Source organism: Macrosteles quadrilineatus, unplaced genomic scaffold, assembly GCF_028750875.1.
Source record: "Macrosteles quadrilineatus isolate MER2022 unplaced genomic scaffold, UCM_ALF_1.0 Scaffold_5__1_contigs__length_97177068, whole genome shotgun sequence".
Taxonomy (NCBI): domain Eukaryota; kingdom Metazoa; phylum Arthropoda; class Insecta; order Hemiptera; family Cicadellidae; genus Macrosteles; species Macrosteles quadrilineatus.
Window position 1 is genome coordinate 49,668,494 of NW_026542598.1, and position 20,552 is coordinate 49,689,045.

A 20,552-nucleotide genomic window follows, 5' to 3' on the forward strand; every position below is an offset into this window, starting at 1 on the left:
GTTTCTAACTTTTAACCTTTCCGATAAGGCGTATGTGATTGTTTCAACCCATGTATTATTGTAATATTAATTTATTTTAATTTTTCCATGCATCCATATTGATTTGACAAACAATTCACAATGTGTTGACTTTGAATCCACTGTTGCTGATGATAGCAAAAGTTATCAATATATTGACACTGTAAGGCCCAACATTAGTCTTCAACATTGACTAATAATTATATTATAATATTGTCACCACCTTCAACAACATAATTTTGACAAATACTGTAACTAAGCCACCTATCGTATTTCATACACGACACCTCCTGTACTTACACCATACGCCATACGCCGGCCGCACTATACGCTGGCGATTACACGCTATGAGTGTGCGATACTGGACGTTTACGAGCAATACGACAACTTTAAATCCTGATTATGAAGTAATATTCTCGCGCCTGTAGTCGCTGGCAACCGACCAAAATTGTTAAATCATCCGTTAATACAACTTATTATGACTAGGTGCGGTTTAACTGCTCGCGCCGTTTTAATAACCGCTTTAAATCATAATTTACAAAATATTCCTGCGATATTATCTCCATTACGCTTTCTTGTGAGTCGTTTTTGAGAATTTCTGACGTGCAGATAAAATCCACTTGGGGCCTAATGATTTTTGAAGGGTCAATAAGTTGTGAGTCTGTTTGGGTCGAGCTTTATTCAATGCTTACGACTCGTAGAGGACTCAGTTTGTTATAAGAGATATAAAAATACGTCGTCGAAACTCCAAGGTGTGGAGTTCTCACTAAATCTGTTGACCATTTTTGTAATACAATTTATATGTCATAGTTATTCTTTGACGAGGAAATAATGGACTGTTTACCCAATTATCTATTATCTGTTACCAATTACCTATTATTAGTTACCAATTATCTGTTTACCCAACTATATAGGAATAAATTTACTGTAGTTATGTATTATTCGTGGATTTTGTTTATATTATCGTGTATTTATGAGCGTTTTACAACTGTAAAAAACTTATAACACTTTATTTCTCTATAGATCGGAGTAAAAGTTAAACGTTTTAAAATAAAACGTATACATTGTAATAATGATGTTACTGTCAATATGTTTCAAGATTGTATTCATTATATGCATTGTGTTGGTCAGAAAATTAACTGAAAATTAACTGATAATTAACTGATCTACGAGGATGTGTTTTTTCAATTAGTTTTAAAATCTATAAGAGTATATTTCATCACTAGGGCGTAAAGTGGCTCTTTTCGACCACAGCTCAAGTTTCACGATCGAAGCGAAGTCGAGGGTAGTGAGGGTTGAAAACAACACTTTTTGTCCGTGTATTAAACTATATTTTTTTCATATTGCAACATTGTTTAAAGAGTTAAGTTAAATGAAAATGCTCTTCATGTTAAGATATCCTCTCAAAACTACTTCCAACTTGTTTTCAATATATCTTATGCAAACAATCAGCTGTTGTAAGTGTGTTTAGAAAGTTGTTGATCTATTACAAATTGTGTTAGTGTACACTATACCATCGATATGTCGAACTATTGAGGTTCCACTTCCTAACCTAAAAACAAGTAGAAAACGCCAAAACCGCTTTGACATTTACCCACAAATATTTGATTTTTTTAATTGGAGGTATTTTTCCAAAATGAGGGATACTTCTATGGCACTGGCAAAAATGATACGTAATGTGTTAAACAACAATATGTACCGTGTTAAAGATATCTTCACTTAGTGTTATTCGAGTATGTCTAATCTCAGGTAACTCTGTATACTCCTGTTCTGCCAGATGAACGTGATACAATGTACAGCATGGTCCAGAGTTAGTCAATGGTTCCATTCAGTAGTCTGTAGTCTACTGTAGCCGCGTGTCGTGTCCCGCCACCTCACACGCCCCGCACGCCCCGCACGCGTGCAGTGTCCCCTTGCTGCTTCCACGAACCCCCGTCCTCCTATTGCTCTCATTCATAGTAGCTACATGAGGGAATGCGCTGCGGAGCAATTGCTGACGAGTATGTCTCAATGTCGACGCTATTCTTGGTAATCAAGTAATAATTGCTTATAAAAATATAAGTTTACACCGTGCCCTCATACTTGGGCTTGACCAATTGACCATGCATTTTCAAACTGTAATTTGTTTTTAACATGCTCTTTTAATTTGTTGATTGACTTGTTAGGTATTGCGTATTTTAATAATTATGTACACAAATATATTTTGAGTCGAAATTTCGTATTTGGGACTCCTATAGTACATCGTAAAAACACACGTTACTGTTGCTACACCGTATGAAAATTTGGTTTTTTGTAATTTTTGTTGAAAGATTGAGTGAATTGTATTGAAATATTACGATTAATTGAAACTATTCGGGAATAATTAGTGAAATCTGAAAGCCTTTTTATGTTTTTTTTTTCACATTACATTAGTGGTATTTGAGAAAACTTTTGTCAACTAATTGTTTATTTTATATTTTAGGGCGGATGAAAAGATTTTTATATCACAAATATATTGGTAGATTCTGTAAAAAAGAATTATTAATTATCCTCAACTGTGCCATGAGAATGATGAATCTGATTGAATGATGAATTTAACAAGGGAATCTGTGGGTCAAAGCACCAGTGTATGAACATCCCCAGTAAATGACCGGTTCGCTTCAATAAAGTAATGTTTATATTTTCCTTCACCGTAATATATCACAAATGAGCGAAGTTGTAGCAAAATTTTTACCAATAAGCAAATCTTTAACCTACGAATCTTTCTGTGCGAGTTTTAGATAATAATATAACACAAAACCAATCTACCCCCTCTCCTCCCCACACCCTTCCTACACCACCACCCCGAGTCAGCTGATTGAACTCCCACAACAGAGACAAAACGTCACTTGTAATATTTTGTCAGAGTACATTTGAAATTCAAACTTTCCCGAATAGACATGTCAGCCGCGCCCGGCTTAACATAACTAAATCACACAGAGCGGGCGTGCCCCTTATGAATATGGAAACCGCTCACAATTATTTCTTTACATATTATTCATGTTGTTATAATTTTATTATCGTGTGGGGTCGGGGAATTATAAACTCATTTGGCCTCAGTGAGCGTAATTATGTAGGAGTGGATCGTCTCAGCCTGGAGATGGCTTCATTAGTCAGAGGTCCACAATGTCACTGGGGTCCTAGGAGTCGTAGTCTGGTAAAGCTTGGAAGAAATCATAAGAGCCACCATAAACATAACAGCTCAGAGTTAAAATTAAACATAGGACGATAAACAGCGACTGCTGCTCACTTTTTAGCGAGTTTTCCAAAGGCAAGTGAACTTAATTTGTCTTATTAATTCCATGAAATAAGTCGAAAACGAAAATATATCACAAATAGATTCCAATAAGTCCTCTTGAGTGTTATATTTTAATGGTTGAACATTGGACTCAGATGTCCTTATGGGTTGGGTATAAATGATCCTGGATAAGGGTACAGCTGATCTTAACCCGTAACAAAGGTACACAGATCATCTTACCCGACTCTACACACACCCTGCATTCATATTTAGCCTTAGAGAAGCATCAATGTGAGCGTCGCTGTCTTTGTCTTGAAAGTACCAATAGTCAATGGTACCACGCAACCTTTTCTGAATATTTTTGTTCTAGAAAATAACAAGTTAAACCAACTGATATCAAATACCCACAATTTATTGCACTTTTGCATTAATCATGCCAGTAAGCATTGTGATCAATGAAGGTGGCCAACTAGCAAAAATGTTCAAACACCTGTACGTAACCTTTCCAAATTAATTATCAAAGCTAATTCATTTTTTATATTTTATCATCTATAGGCTAATGAAAGTAAAATATTCAAACAATTCAACCGTTTAATATCTGCTGTTTACTTATTATGTTTTACGATATATTTCATCAGACTGGAACACTTGCACCAACTGCACTCAGGCCAACATAAGATGTTCCATATAAACACACCACTCACAGTAGAGATGTGCCAGAAATGATTACGTCACTGTGGGTAAACAACATTCCAAACCCTTACACTTTCAGACAAAAGATCACTCGTCATGTTTGGTTACATTTACATGATAAAAGTGTTTAGTGTAGCCAAATGTCGATAGCCAAGAGGTACAAATTGGCTAGAGACTGCGTCATTCCCGCTTTCTCTTTCTGAATTTTTTCATCTCGTTATTTATAACGGGTTTTGTTATACTTTTGTTACTTTCTATTATCCATACATGTGTTTTGCTGGGAGGAAATAGTTATTTTTATTCCTATGCCAAAAAAAGAATCACCCGGCGTCTAGGACATTCGTACATTTTTCACACTTTGAAATTCGTCCATTGATTATACCAAAGAACATAGTCCTGATAAACTTAGAAAAATTATATACGAAATATGATACAAATATCTTATATCGCATCGTATGAATAACTCTCTCATTGACATATAGACACATAAAAATGCCAAAGTAATTTTAATTCAATTAGTTATTGTGTAAAACCTAACGCGTATAAATGACTGTAACAGCTGTTCGTTTTTAATGGCAACCCTTATAACACCTTTTATAGAAAGCATTCAGATGACTAAGAAAATAATATATTTTTCACCACACTATGATGTTTTTGGCTGTATTACATACGTTAATTGGTGGCTGAAAGTTACGTTTTGCTGGCCATGCCAGCTGTCATCGTAATTTGGGGACCGAGCAGGTTTTTACAGGCCGGGGCCGCAAAATCAGCTGTCCGCTTACTTACTTAAAACATGAATGCATTTAAAATACACAATCAAAATCCATAGCATTGCAATAGAATTATGTTATTGTCACCGTTACCTAGCAACTATTTATTTTTATTTTTGCTGATTCCTCAAACTATTTCTTCACATAACCTTAAAGTTGTAGTTGTGTTGACTATCAGTGTGCATTATTATAGTGGTGAATAGTGGTATTAGGGTAGAGTGTGGTGAAAAATAGCGTTCGTACCACGGACCAAAATGGTTTTGCAGCTCTCGATCGATTTAAGTTCTCGACTTCGTCTCGAACTTAAAAACTATCTCGAGCCGGCAAAACCTCATTTTCGGCCCTTGGTACGAAATATACTATTGTTGCATAAAAATTTCAATAATCAGCACAGTGTTATGTCACTTTACTTCGTCTCATCTCGCCGCGTGCGGAGCGTGTCATCCACACGCCTACACGCGAGAGATCATGTAACTTTACACGTTGCAACTAAACACTATTGCCGCGTTTTTACACCGCCCTTCGCGGAATCTCAGTCAGCTGGTTGTCAACAATAGGATAAGTTCAAGTTTCGCTTTTTCCAGTCATTTCGGTTTTTTACCTGTCAGATACGAGTCTCATTCAACAGCACGCGTCAGAAATCCTTTGGCTAAACTTGTCTTGGTTAGAAACTTGCAAATTTTTTTGCGATAAAAAGTGTGTATACCTTAGATTATTTAACAACTGGATGTTTTCAAGATATAATACATTAGTAGTGGGACAAAAGTTAAAGTAAAAGCATCAGAAACATTTTAGATTATTTGAATAATCTTTATTGAAAAAGCATGTTCTTACTATAATTTTTCCCAAACAATTCCTAAACTATTAAATGCACCTTCTAAGATTTTTCAATACAAAATATAATAGTCTGTTTCAGTTTTTGAAGATTTTCTTTTGATAACCAAAGGTGACGATTAAATCATGTTTGTATTACAACTTTCCACACTTCTATAAATATTGTAGTTTGTTTAACGTCCCAAATTGGATCCAACTCCCCTTGATTGTTCGTAAGAAAAACGATTATGGTAAAACTAAATGGTCCTGGCTAAATAAATGATCTTAGCCCAAAACAAATACAAACAAGTTATCTCACTCCACTCCATACTCTAAATCCACAGTTCAAATTATCAACATAAAGTACGTTGCTGTCTTCTTGCAATGTTTGAGCGATACCTCTACCTGATGGTCGTTCTAAATACCGTAGGTTCACTTATGTTTCACAAGCACTCGCTTGTCGCTTGTGACAAAGTTCCAACAGCGAGATGACCCTAACCCCTACAGTGAAGCACACATTTCAGCACCTACGTGCTCATTACCATGTCAACGACCGTGCTGAATGCCCATTTCCTGTAATCCAAAATGCTCGACAAAATCGCGAGTGTAAATAATGAGCGGAGGATGACGAAGGCCCACGCGGCACGCCGCCGGCTGTAAATTATTTTGGCACCTCCACGCAGCTTAATATCATTCGATTAGAGGTCTCTTGTTAACACGGGCCCCGCGGCGCGAGCTACTACCGGAGAAAGTCACTCGTTAGAGTACTCGGTTTCTAGTTGTGTGATTTGAGTGTTTATCGTTTTGGTTTTCGGATGGGAAGCATACACAAGCCTGACTTTTCTCAGGAATATAGGTGAATGTTGGGGTCGCACTAGAATTACTCGCGTATCCATGTAGGGTTAGATTAAGGTCACAGGTTTGACTTAAAATCTCCCTATGTGCGTTCCCATCTTAACTCCTAAAAATAATAAAGTTAGGCTACTCTAAATATTAGAAACCGAGCATTGTAAATAGGCCTCTTACATGATAATCGTGGCGAAGAATTCACAACGTCTGTTATGAGTCACGATAACATTAGATTTGCACTATCAAAATTTAACGGCCATGCTTTGTCAAATGTCCATCTTTCAGTATTGCCCGTTTTAAAACAAATTCATGAAGAATTCTCCGCGTTTATGTGTGGCCAATGCCCAGACAAGTGCCCTGGTGGAGCAGTTCCAATTTGCCCAGGTCAGAGGGCACTAGTGCTCCACGTCCTCCCATCCTTTCTCTCACGGTCTCTACACTCGATACAGTACAAACTCAAACTTCTTCAGTGTGCACTGTGCATGGTACCTACTTTAAAACGTCTTTACCTAGATTTCAAGTCATCATGATGTTATGTTAGTACTGTAGTTTAGTTAGGTACTGTATTACCATTGACTTTTGGGTACTGAAGGATACTTGCCATAAGTGTTTTTGCTGAGAAGAATAACATTCTCTAATCCTCCATCTATATGAACTAACTGTAGTTAACTTTTATTTGAAAAAGTAAGTAGTTTAGTTAGCCTGTCACACAACAAGTGAATACGTGCCTATTTTAGTTGCACTGTACTGTATATAAATCACGTAATACAGTAAAGTCAGCTAAGTTATTTATAGTTTTATAGAAGCATTTTAGTCCTTCGAGCCGAATCTATATCTGTGAATAAATATTTTACAAGGTAGATTTAACATTTTTATGCAACTATTTACCAGAGATTATGTAATTGTCATCAGCTGTCACCCGATGACAGCCTAGGATTATCGACATAAAATCATATAACAGACTGATTACTAGGTCAATTAACTCTCTGACATGATATGAAATACCAATTAACATTTAAAAAGTGGTATTCGAAAGTCTGTATCAGTACAGTCGAGCAAAATTGACAGCCTAATTTGTCAGAAGAGAGAGAAGAATGTCTTTCTTAACCCGTTGCACTATAATGCTGCGGTACACAATGGAACTATTAAATACGCCGATTGAATAAATTAAATCAGTAGTGGAGGACAAATGGAACCAATAAACAAATTGTTCTGATTTTTAAAATAGAGTAGGTGAATTGAAATGAAGACATATCAATTGATTCGCGTTATTTTCTGTTGTACTCCTTGCCTTGTATAATAAATATTCATTAAATAACTTCTCAATAACCGTTTTACTTTGTGCTGCTATTAAACATATATAACGGTGGATGATTGAACATTCCAACTTGTTGATGTTTAAACATGTACCAAAACATATATGTGTTATTGTTTTGAAGTGCATGGCGAAAAACATTCGTACCTAGTAAAATTTCCACATAATCACACATAAATTAGAATAACTTTACTATGACAGTAGGGTTTTAATTGAAAATATTTTCTTCGTCAGAATCGGGTTTCCATTAGGTTAAGGTACAGTTAATATAAGCTTCACAACTCAATCTGATTCTCAAGGAAGAAAAGAAGAAAATGAAAACTCCTAAGGATGAAAACCAGTAACCCCAGCAACGCACTATTAAAAATGCAGTATGAAGAACTTTTCTTTGTAACTAAATCGTTAATTTATTTCGTTAAATTTGAGCACGTGTTGATTATCACTTTAGGCCCTTGTGATGAAATAAACTACCAAAACTCGGGTGGTGTTACGGTTGACACTTGGTGATGGAGGACAGCCGACTAAATCACGCCGAGTTAGGGTCTAGTAGCTGTCCAATTAGGCCATATTGTAGCTAACGAGAGCGATGGATTTACTCACTACTTCGTTATAAAAATATATATTTAACAGATAAAAAACACAACTCAACAACAACTATTATAACCCCCACACGCGTCCGAACGTGGCAAGCCGCCAAGCTGAAATTAACGAATCCACGCCTCTCCAGTTTTGCTGACGCCGTGAATGCTTATTGTACTTAGTTTAGTGTTAAATTTAATATTGTTATATTGATTTTATCATAATAGTGGATATTATTACTGGGTAGTGTTCGGTACTGAAATTTAAAGGTAATTCAACTCAATCACACAACAATTTTTTTTTTCTTTAATTTAAAAAAGTGTATTGTGAGATAAAATAGCTTCTCAATTATTAATATGTAATTTTATTGTTCATTTTGTAGGGAGATCGATAAACTATACCACGTGTCAGCCTAAATACATATAGAAGATATTGTAACCTATTTTTCGTCATGTTCACTGTTCAGCAGAAAAACCACTTGTGTATTGATAGAGTCAAAACTAACAGCTTTTAGTAAACAGGTTGCTCCCCTATGGTGGGGTAAACACCTAAAGGCTCTTACTCCAAAAAGTACAACATCTAGCTTAGAATTTATTTTTCTTTGCAGTACGAAAACGTAATTCATGATAGTACCGACGGTTTAATTTCAATCACGGCATCACCACAGACAATATAATATTGTCCGTGGCGTCACGTTACAAATATCAAAATCCGCGAGCAAATAACCAGACACGAAGCCTTCGCACCAAAGAAGGGCGTAATTGGTGTATTTAACGCAATGAGAACAGTACGCCGTTCATCAAGTAGTGAGCAATCAGACAAGCCCAATCAAACAGACACTATTGTCACCTCCGCGACGGATCATCGAGGAATTAGTGCTTACCAATCAGGCGGTTTAATTATTAACTTGTCTGTCGCGGTGGCGGTGGAGAGTAATTGAGGGGGTCACTTGAGAAACGAGAGCATCTGGAGAGAGAGAGAGAGAGAGTGAGAGAGATAGGGGGGAGACATCGCTATCCGTCACCGTCAAGCAATGACCACCGCTGAAGGTGTAGTCAGTCAACCCCGGTCTGGTCATTTCCAAGTCTTGACTTGCAAATGAAATAAATCTCGGGTTCGCTCTGCAAAAGGGCAGAACAGAAGGCCGGAGCTGTAATAAATATCGCTGTCTCGTCGACGAAGGTTGAGCATCGATTAAGAATTGGAGACTGATCGTGAGTGTTGAAGGTCTGATCCAATCAGACCGGTGGGGTTTAATTGGGAGAGTAATTGTGAATAGGTTAACAAGGAGTGTCGTTAAATCGTGGGTATATTTGTAATGTATACTGTGAACCATGGATATGTAGTAAAGGTTTGTTACACCGATGAATTTACTGAAATGTCATCTGGGACTTCGTTATTGGCAAAAAGAGCTTAGCTTAGCTGTGTTTAGCTTAGCTTAGAGACTTAGCTGTCTCACTACGGTTGATATTGACATGTTAACAGTCAATTAATGATATTTATGAATGTTATAAATTATTCAACCCTACATATAATACTTAACATTTATTCTAAAATACTTGTCTTAACAGCTAAGTGTTAGCAAATCACCTCTTGGTGGGAAGTTGACAGGTTATAACTCCATAATATTCATAATAGATTAGAATTTAGGCCTCTTTCCCAAAAAAAAAGTTATTTTTTTCATACGAACAACACTGGTTGAAATACACTTGTTATTTTTAAATCGTTATTATTTCAAGTTTAAGAGTATTTCTGATTGTAAAATAACAAACCAATTTTCTTTCAGGAAAGAAATGGCGCAGCCTGACCCCCCAAGACCGGAGACCGTACGTGGAAGAAGCTGAGCGGTTGCGGGTGATCCACATGCAGGAGCACCCCAACTACAAGTACAGACCTCGACGAAGGAAGCACAACAAGCGAGCTGGCAGTCTAGGGGCGAGTCCTCCTAGAGCACAGCCTCGCACCCCCTACTACGGCGGACCTTACACACCTGCGGGCCTTCATACTCCGGACTCCTCGCCCACGGCCAGTCCTGAGCCGGAGACTGCCTCGGCACCCGCCCTCCTAGAGGACACCAACCCGGCCACCGCGCTGCCCACCCCTGAGATGTCACCCATGGAGCAGGTAAAAATTCATAGGCTGGACAATGTGGCACCCGATAAATGTCTAAATAGTCTAGTTCTGCGACAAGTGTCAAACAGGTTTTATACGAGAGGTTGGTGGCCTCTTTTATTCTTGAATTTGTCCTTCTATATGGACCTCAAGCTTGTGCTTGGAAGGGACAAGCAACGCATGGGATGAGCCGGTACAAGGACGAACTGTGCTGGTACATAATGTGGGCGTGAACCCACGGTATTGCTACCATAAACCAGTAGTCAACCAAGCTATTGGCTCACCTAATTTATCATTCTACAATACATCCTCAACACTAAAAAGTATTTTTCAAGAAATTTGACATAAAGCAAAGACCAGAATGTGGGCATTGTCCTAACAAACCATAAGAAACATAATGTAAGAATACGATAAAATAATGTGTGTGCAGCAGCAATATTTTGGGGACCTTTTTTGGTACGATTCCTTTCAAAAGAACCGCAACTGCACGATAATAGAGAAGATCCAAGTAGATATTTTTGCGTGTCTGCTTCAGTCTTGGTTATCAGGAAATATTCAATTACGAAAAGTGAGAGGGAATTGGTAGGCTTTTATTTTTGAAAGTATCAATGTGCGGTTTTGAATGCATATTTTATTTGTAGTAACAAATTATGAAAAATAAACCATAGTTGGAGTAAGGTAGAGAGGTATAGTAAACGTAAAGAATGTTTCGCAGCCACAATGAATATTACTCTAAAGTTTGAACAGCTTCACATTGTTTTATTCTATTTCATTTCTTACTTAATTTAATACTAAACCCACTCTTTGAAATATCCTACAGGAAAACAAGGAGGGTAGCGCATACAGCGACAACAAGCGGTTCCACAACAGTATGTGCTACAGCACAAGTCACCAAGACTACTACCAGCGGCTGGCCTCCAGCCCTTACAGACAAGGCTACCAGTACCAGGGGCAGGGGCAGAGCCCTATAGCCGCCATGGGGGTGGCCAAGGGGATGGTGATGATGTGCACCAACCAACGACTCCTGGGGACCTACGAGCACAGCGGAGTGGTCACCGGCACGTTCTATCCCCCGGTGGCGACCAGTCAGGACCAGCCGTCCCCTGGGTACAATACTCCGACCTCTAGAGCCTTCATGTCCGCTTATACGTCGTCCTCGGGCCTCTCCATGAGTCCGTCAACAACCCCTCACTATACGAGCTGTGCTAGTCCTGGCTCGTCACTCAGGCACACAGACTCCTACCAAGGTTGGTGCTAAAATTATAATTTATGAATACCGTACTTCACAATTATTTAACATGGCTTTGATAAAACATTTTCTCCGATATTATTTCTTACAGTTAGTAACGACCACACTCGTCCGGTAAACACCTATTTTCAGGACTAGTAACGTAATATACTATTTGCTTAACCCTTTCACCCCTACAGTAGTACCTACTGTATTTACACATATACTATGAACATTATCATACAGCTAAATATTAAAAAAAATTCTACAATGGGAATGGGTACACAGTATCCGGTTGGGCCTGATGAATACCAGCTAATGATAAAAATGAACATATTTTCTGTACGAGTATATTTATCGTCTTGTAAACGTTCCAGTTTCAGTATAATGTTAGAATTAGTGTGTCAAAAAAAGTCTCAAAAGAACTCGAATTATAGAGTAGGCTCGTTTTTCCTTGACATTTTCATGTCTTTTGACCAAAAAACTAGTGTTTTCACTCTAATTTATTTTCAACTATTAAATTGATTCATCTGGAAACTCTCTTTTTTTTGTTTTTACAAGTTTGGCCATGGTCGACATAAATATTTAGTCATTTATACTGTAAAGCTCTCTGTTGTCCATGTATAACAGTAAATAGCATCCCTTATGACAACTTTGTGCTGCAATCGCAAAACACAAACAAAAGCTTTGCGTCGAAAGGAATCGCACAATTTAATAGTGAAATGACAATTTGCACAAACACATTTGATCCAACCACGCAGACTTTACTTTGGCAAAAACAAGACGCTCGGTAAAACCTTGATCTACTGAGAAGCAACCTAGACTAAACTATTTCTATTTCTTCATGTAAAGTCGCCGCCAAAATATGTTGGCAAGATTGGCTGGGTCAGTTAATTATCTCAGATACAAACGTATGTACCTGCATTGTTCTGTAATTATTTTACACTTAATCAATTTAGAATCGCGCCTCGCAATAATCAATTTGGACCGGGAATTGTGTATGAATAATCTTATAGTTTATTTTCTAGTGATTTATCTTTCCTGAAAGATATTTCTATGCAAGCTTATTAAAGTGGATGGCGTAGCGTTTACAATTAGTTTTGACGTGTTCCTCGAAATAAGTATCTATTTTTAACCACATGTTTTATAGAGGAAACTGAAGTTGTTTTTTTATTCAATCAATAAGGTGGGTTGCTGCTATATGTACGTTCACCGGGTTATGCTGAAAAAATGTTCCCAAACGTGTGCCGAAACACCTCTTGAGACAGTAAATAATTATAACGGATTAAAAAAAAAATCATTGGAAAACTGTTCAGATCCTTAAAACAATTCAAGTGAAGTTTTACATATTAATAGTATTAATGAATAAGCAAGTATGATAAAAGGCTATCTTGTTTTAAATCAAATGAATCATATATTTTTATTGTTGCGCTAAGACTTGCGAAAAATTCGCTTTTTTAATCCAGTCTGCATGCTTTTAATTTATTATTATTTCTCAACTGAAGACACTTGATAACCATCCTATTATATTACTAAGAGGGATTCAGTGTGCCACTGTGGTGGGATGTCTAGCCAAAATATTTTATCCTTAGTAATACATCACAGTCTACAGTTTAGTAACAACGTTGAGGAAAGAATTTGAAAATAGTTGGGAACGGAATCCAGAGATTCGTAAATGACGTTTGATTGTGGGTTTCCTCTCTTGCCAAACGAATAATTGTAGACCAATACCAAATCAATCGGCAAACGAAGCATGCCGTAACCATCAATTGTCGTGCTCGGTGATGTTCCTTTGATTTGAATCATTGCAAAGATCCACTAATTGAACTGATTCATACCAGCATGCTCTCACGTATTGAATTAACATATTCAACATTGTTCAATTTGTCCTGGAAGCGTTAGTTAGTCCTGGAAGCATTGAATAACGCTCTAGTTTGCTAACTACTTTAACTTTACTGACAAAATAAAAACTTATTCGGTGATTATATCACGATCAGTTTTAAGTTTTGAACGTTCAAAGCCTGTAGTTAACTTAAAAATATTTAATAAAACAATTATAATTAATGTTTAATAAACTAAAGTGCACAATATAAGCTATGTTATAATCTATTACATTATGTAGTACAGGAACTCTATAATTTGTACTCTGTACACTATACACGATACAGTACTTTACTCACTCTATACCCTGTATTCTATTTTCTATACACAATACTCTAAGGCCAGTTTTCTATGCACTATATTCTTTACCTATACTCCTATATGTTAATCTCCACAAAATATACAGTACGGCATACGCTTTATTTAATGCTCGATGCTAGATGCTCGACGCTCGATGATAAATGATCAATGGTCGGTGGTCGATGTTCAATGCTCGATGGTGGATGCTCAATGCTCGATGGTAGATGCGCAATGCTCGGTGGTAGATGCTTAATGCTCGATGGTAGATGCTCAATGCTCAATAGTAGATGCTCAATGCCCGGTTGTAGATGCTTAATGCTCGATGGTAGATGCTCAATGCCCGGTGGTAGATGCTTAATGCTCGATGGTAGATGCTCAATGCCCGGTGGTAGATGCTTAATGCTCGATGGTAGATGCTCAATGCCCGGTGGTAGATGCTTAATGCTCGATGGTAGATGCTTAATGCTCGATGGTAGATGCTTAATGCCCGGTAGTAGATGCTTAATGCTCGATGGTAGATGCTCAATGCTCGATGGTAGATGCTCAATGCTCGATGGTAGATGCTCAATGCTCAATGGTGATGCTCAATACCGATGGTCGGGCTCGAGGCGTGTCTCGCGGGTCACGATACAATCACCATCTCCTTGTCACGATTGCCAAAGCTCTCTCCGACATTTTTGTGATAATATTCTCCAATCTTTGCCGATCTTCTGATTGGACGGCTTGTTGCCACATAACTACAAATACGATTGCTAAATAATAAACTAAACACAATTAACAATTGTATAATGGTATGCACTTATATGTATTGTTTAAAGTGATCTTTAGTTACATAAAGCAATTTTTGTATAACTATTTCTTATATGTAGAAAAGGTTAAGTGTCTGGTATTTAGGAGAAATACAAAGATTCCTTATAAGTTAAATTTGAATCTTAGTCTAGTATTATTAGTATTGGCAAGTTTTTAAACTAAATGAACACTCAATATTGCTTATTTATAACAACCCACCCCGAAATTTGTCAAAGTTGGAAAAGATTGAAATGTCCATGTACTTCACACATAGATGACCATTACATGCTAAATGTTTGTTGTTTTCTAGGATCAGTTCTGTCGGACCAGCACTCTCCTCAGCGGCGCCTCGCCTACCAGCTGCCGTCCTCGTCCCTAGGCTACCCTGACCTCAGCGAGCCTCGGCGACTGGACGAGGACACCCCAGTGGACACTCATGAGTTTGACAAGTACCTCAAGTACCAGCCTGACCTAGACCACGTACCCACCTCCACTCCGCACCAGCTGGACTCTAACCACAACTACCAGCAGCAGGTACAGCAGGTATACTTCTTATTTTTGTTTCTTTGTTTCCTACTTGTTTGTTACTTTCGTTTATTGTTGGTATTAATCAACATTATAACTTTTCGAATTTTTTTAGCTTTTTCTTTGCTGAACATTATGCATTTTGTTGTTTTATGCATTTTACCCACTTTTGCATTTTTAAATAATTTGCTGTTGTTATAATGTAACTTAAAATGTTATTTTTTTTCTGAGTAACTATCGTACATTTATTAGGTACAGTGCCCAAAAGTGTATCACTGGGAATTTCTATAGGTTTTCCATATTTATTTGTTTTTAAAATTTTATTTGCATTTTTCTTTCGTGTTTACTTTTACGTATTATACGTTATTCAGTATTACCATTTTGTTAATATGCATAGAGTTTGTATTACTTAAAAAAAATTTGTTTGAAATTCTTATTAGCTTTAAGGTAATATCTAAACCGTATGATTGGCGATTTCAGCTGCAGCAGTACGGCTACTACCCCTCAGTGCTGGACCACACGGCTAGCTACTCCGGTATCAAGACGGAGTTGCCCTACCTCCTGGAGGACCACTACGACCCCCTGCCTGCCGCGGCTCCAGCGCCGCCTTCCCACAAGACAGACGAAGACTTCAGTGTCATCCTCGCCGACGTGCGCAAGACCTGCTACAGCAGCTGAGGTCCGCACTTCCTAGTTATCGTGAAGTCGATATATTTTACGTCATAGTAACGTGCTAGGCTCTGGGCCTTGCGAAGGGGTTTCTCTGGCCCTCCATCTAGGGCCGCTCTGTAAAATCCCGAATCAATTGATGCTAGAGGTAACGCTGATTTAGTTATGTGTTTACAACAAGTATATTTTTATTAAAGCTCATGTTTGAACTGCTGTGTGTCTTAGGTCTATCGAAGTCCATCCAAATTTAGGGAAGTAGTTTGACGATTCAGAACGATTTTCAATCTACTGTAACTGACTCGAATGAATAAATAATTTCTGATAAAAAGTTAAATTCTCAAAAATCTATTTGTAAGCAGAAATTTTGAATGATTACTTCTATTGTTGTAGAATTACGTCTATGCTACAACTTCAAATAATCGTTCTTTAGCTTGGTTAAACAATCAGTTACTGTCAGTGTTGCCTTTACCGATTGTTATTTTTCATGTTAAATGGTCAAACGATTTGCTGATACCAATAGTCTTATGGCCTAAAATGTAGGTAATTAGGTTTACGGAGTCTCCTACGTAGAACCAAAGATTAGCTTGTGCAAGGAACGAGCACTCGACCTGTAATTTCGTATGTCATGGATGATAGATTTGTTTGTGAATGAGATGTATAATCACTTCCTAGAAATATCTTTCTTTTACTTAATCAACAAATTTATATCTTTTAGTTAGTACGTTCTATTTATTCTTTTCAGGCCGTGTTGTGAGATTCTGTCTAAAGTATCGTGTTTATTTGTATACCATTATTATTTATCTTCAAAGGTTTAATTTTATCAAACATTAAGTCACGTTTATTGAATTTGGACTTCATATAGGTTTACAGCAATAACTCCCAATGCAACTTGAAAAATATATCGACTTCATTTAAAATTTAAGTGTAATTTGGGTTTTGTGAACAATTTAGGATTTTCCTCACATCACTGATCTCAATTTATTTTGTTCTTTGTCCTTCCTGATTTTATTGTCAAAGACCTTAGGTTAACTCCAATGTCTTTTGACGACCTGGAAAATTTCCCCTAACATGATTACCGTACTTAACTATTACTGTTCATTTCATGCTTATGAAGTCATGTATGTATTAATTTGTATAACTATTACGTTGTTTATTGATAATTATTTTAAATACACTACCTGTAAATGTTTTTTTTGTCTTTCACCTTCATTATTTTATATTGAAAATTTAAATTAATTTAGTTAAAAAATGTACACACAAATTTCAAAACTAAGTACTTATTACATTACCTGAATTTGCCACTGCTGTTAAAAACTTATTTAAATGGTTTGAGTATTAACGCTTTTAAATCTTTAGATTTCCATTTCGTAGGATGCTGTTGTTATTTTAATTGTACTTAAAAACTGATTATAGTATGGTATTTTTATACAAGCATTTTTAACTTAAATAAATCATAATGAGCTTGTAGCTGATGATATCAACGGAGTGCCTTTTACAGCATATTCACAATTTTACATTTAAAATACGTAGTACCTTTTTTCAAACAAATTTAAAGAAACAGTGCCTTATTTTTTGCTATTGCTCTTAACAATATTAAAATAATATTTCATATTGTGATAACCCAACGTTTGGAACACTATTTAGTGTGTAAAGTATTTAATACAAATTATAAAGAACGCAAAGCAATAAAAGACGCAGTACTTGGCCACAGTACTCATTGTAGCAAAAGACTAACTGCATTCCTCTCCTTCGTTTGTTGTATATATGTTTGTACCAAGTTTCTCGATGTAGTATACGAGTTTTGTACCAAGTGCCTTCGTCTCTTTCCACAAGACTGATCGTTTCCTTAGGCTGTTTTATTTATATTTTCACGCTCATTGTAAATTTTACACTCTAAAATATTCATAAAACATTTTTCTTTTTAATAGTTTAAAACTACACTGTAAACATGTATGGTTGTACCTCCCAAACTAACTGACAAAATTTGTATTTTTCTATTATAAAGTATGAAACAGCAAGTACCTGTAAGAGGTATATAATAACTAGTGATATCTTACTTTCTTGCCAAAAACACAGTAGATATTTTCAAATTGCATGTGTTTTGAGCAGTCTGAATTTTATCGAGGTTCCTTTTTTTAATGTAACACTTTTGAGCCTAGTATTTTATTTTGTGTGTGACTTACTAAATTTAAGACAAGTTTGCTGTAATCCTCGTAATTATACAATGAGTTTTCTGTTGAACATTTTACAGTAATACAGGGTCGATGATTTTCTTGTGCTCAAACTATGTCTTTAAAATGTTGTATATATTCCTACTGAATATTTAAATAGATTTAAGGGTAATTTTGTAATGACGGTTCATTGTACAATCGTACTCGACAATTATTATATTGTGTACATAATTTTATTTGTAAATACAAATTTTTATGTTGAAATATAATAATTTTAATAGTTACTGTATTTTTGTTGCCTGAATTACCTAATATTCCTTTTACCTTTATTCGGAAGATATATTTACCACTTGACAATATTTTTCTTCACTAATAGTTTATATTCAAAATCATACAACTGATATAACTCACGTTTTGTTATACTACTTACAATGAAAATTATTGAATTTTGTTTAAAAAAGCTAACAATATTCTTTGGCTTGGACATGACTGGAAGTAAAAACTGGTTATGAAAACAACCGATATTGAAGTTTTAATTTTTATCATTATCAAACAGCAGAATATTAAAAAACAGCAAATTATGTTACAATTAAACCCTTATCTGCCATGAGAATTAATTTTTAATTTGTTTTATATTTTAAAAATACTATAAAATTGTTACAAAGAAGAACTTTCCACATCAGATTAAACTATCTTAAGTCCTTTCAATGAATTACTTCAGTTAAATCCAGTCTTATCTGTTAAGTAAAGTGCTGAGAGTGTAAGAAATTGTTTTGGCTTCTCTGAAACCCCAAGTGTGTCAGAAGACTTGCTCGGCCGCTCAAGCGAGTGAGGCTACATCACAAATTACTCTTTGTTGAATCTTCTCTTGTAAGTATTTATCCGATTTTGGATTTTAACACTTCGGGTGTCAAAAAGATCGTATTTTGTTAAATTTTAACATAGCAGTTTTAAAATATTTTAAGACTCGAGAGCATGAGTTGTCTAAGATTTAAGGAATAGTCCTGCTACCTATCCAGGTAGGCCAGGTGTTCTTCGTCGCTGAGCCGTACATTATACTATGAAGTGTATGTTCAGTAGGTTAATATTACTTCTCTGTGAGTAAGCCACCAATTTGTTGCTCGAAACCTGGGTCGAAATATCGTCTTGTAGGAACGGTCAAAAGATTATTATCTCATCTTCCCTTAAAAATAGGAACGTGGTTAATTTGTGTCTTTCCACCCCTACCAATTAATTGGGTAAGAAATTCATCATGTGTGTACGAATGAACATCCAACATAGAGGAACAACTAGTGCAATTTACACATCTTGTATTCTATCACAACTATATAGCTTTTCTTGTAATAGCTGGATGCAAGTCCCATTGCTGAGCAACGGCGTAACCTTTATCGTTCTCATAAAGATACTGCAGTCTAATTGCCGATACTTTTATGGAGCTATTAGCAATAAAATCAACGCGGGCTGGTCGTCTTGTTTTCTCAATGCCATGTAGTTTCTCGTTAAAAGAGGTTCAATAACGCATATTCAAGAGGTTGTATACTAATTCTACTGAATCCTTAATTTTCCCACTAATCGGTTTGCTTAAGTGCAGTAGTATCAATGTTTCATTCATTCGTTCATATGGATCGATCATCTTTGTAGATCAGCTAAAGACAATTTAAGCAACGATTGATATTACTCTCTGTTTCCGATTGATTGCGGCCATGACTTTACTTTATTTACATTTTACCAACTATACCTAATAAAATACTTCTCCGGTCAAAGTATAGAGAGCAAATTGTAAATCTTCTATATAAATAAAATTAGAGTTTTGTCTGTACTTTGCTCAGAATTATATACTTTTAGGTTATTTTTACGTTTTATACATTAAAGAAGCAGAAACGAGTCTTATCTCTATTTCTGTCTGTCTGTCTGTCTTTCCCTTTGTCTGTAACACTCAAGATGGCATTTTACGCAATCTTCTCCGTGAAAACCAGAGTACCTATCAAGATCCAAGTCATTTTAATGTATTCACTGGATTGGCGAGAGTGTCTTTAGTGATTTAAATATAGCCTCACTACTTTGTAAATAAAATTACGGACGTTCAAAAATGCAGTTTTGTGCGATTTTTGTCAAATTTTCGTTCAATTTTTATCGTCTATGAAATAACGAACAGCTGTTCGGATCAAGATTATTTTTTCTAGCTGTCAATGATATGTTTACAAATGTTGTTTACAAATACCGCAACCATTTCGAATCACGTTTTGAAAGCAAATCCCAACCAAGTGAGATTAAAAACGTTTTTCTTACATAACGGATTTAATTAATCGCAAGTGCAATAATATAGTCTAATAGTGTAACCGTAAATGAAATTAAATAACTAGACATCGTCCAAATCGGAACCATAAATTCGTTGAGTATAAAATGTTTCTTGAGTTTTGACAACCAGAAAGAAGACCTTGAATCAGTGTTAGTGTTGTATAGGGCTGGACACTGAAATGATCGTCGCCAATAGCTTACAAAAAAGGTTTCCACTCATTGACGGCGCTTCAATGGCGGTTGTGTAAAGTGTAAAGTAAAAAATCACAACTGCAGTGGGTGATTG

At 36.2% G+C, this 20,552-nt stretch overlaps 1 protein-coding gene across 2 annotated transcripts in view; it reads left to right on the forward strand.

The window, feature by feature from the left end:
- Positions 1–18,186, forward strand: part of LOC128996045 (transcription factor Sox-17-alpha-like) — a 133,554-nt gene extending 115,368 nt beyond the window's left edge. The window contains exons 3-6 of one of the 2 annotated variants that reach the window (XM_054421177.1): positions 10,080–10,417; positions 11,226–11,652; positions 14,914–15,146; positions 15,609–18,186. In XM_054421177.1, the coding sequence (XP_054277152.1) occupies positions 10,080–10,417; positions 11,226–11,652; positions 14,914–15,146; positions 15,609–15,806 (1,196 nt within the window). In that variant the 3' untranslated portion in view covers positions 15,807–18,186. The remainder of the gene's footprint in view (positions 1–10,079; positions 10,418–11,225; positions 11,653–14,913; positions 15,147–15,608) is intronic. The other variant, XM_054421178.1, reaches the window with a different exon arrangement.
- Positions 18,187–20,552: the final 2,366 nt, after the last annotated feature.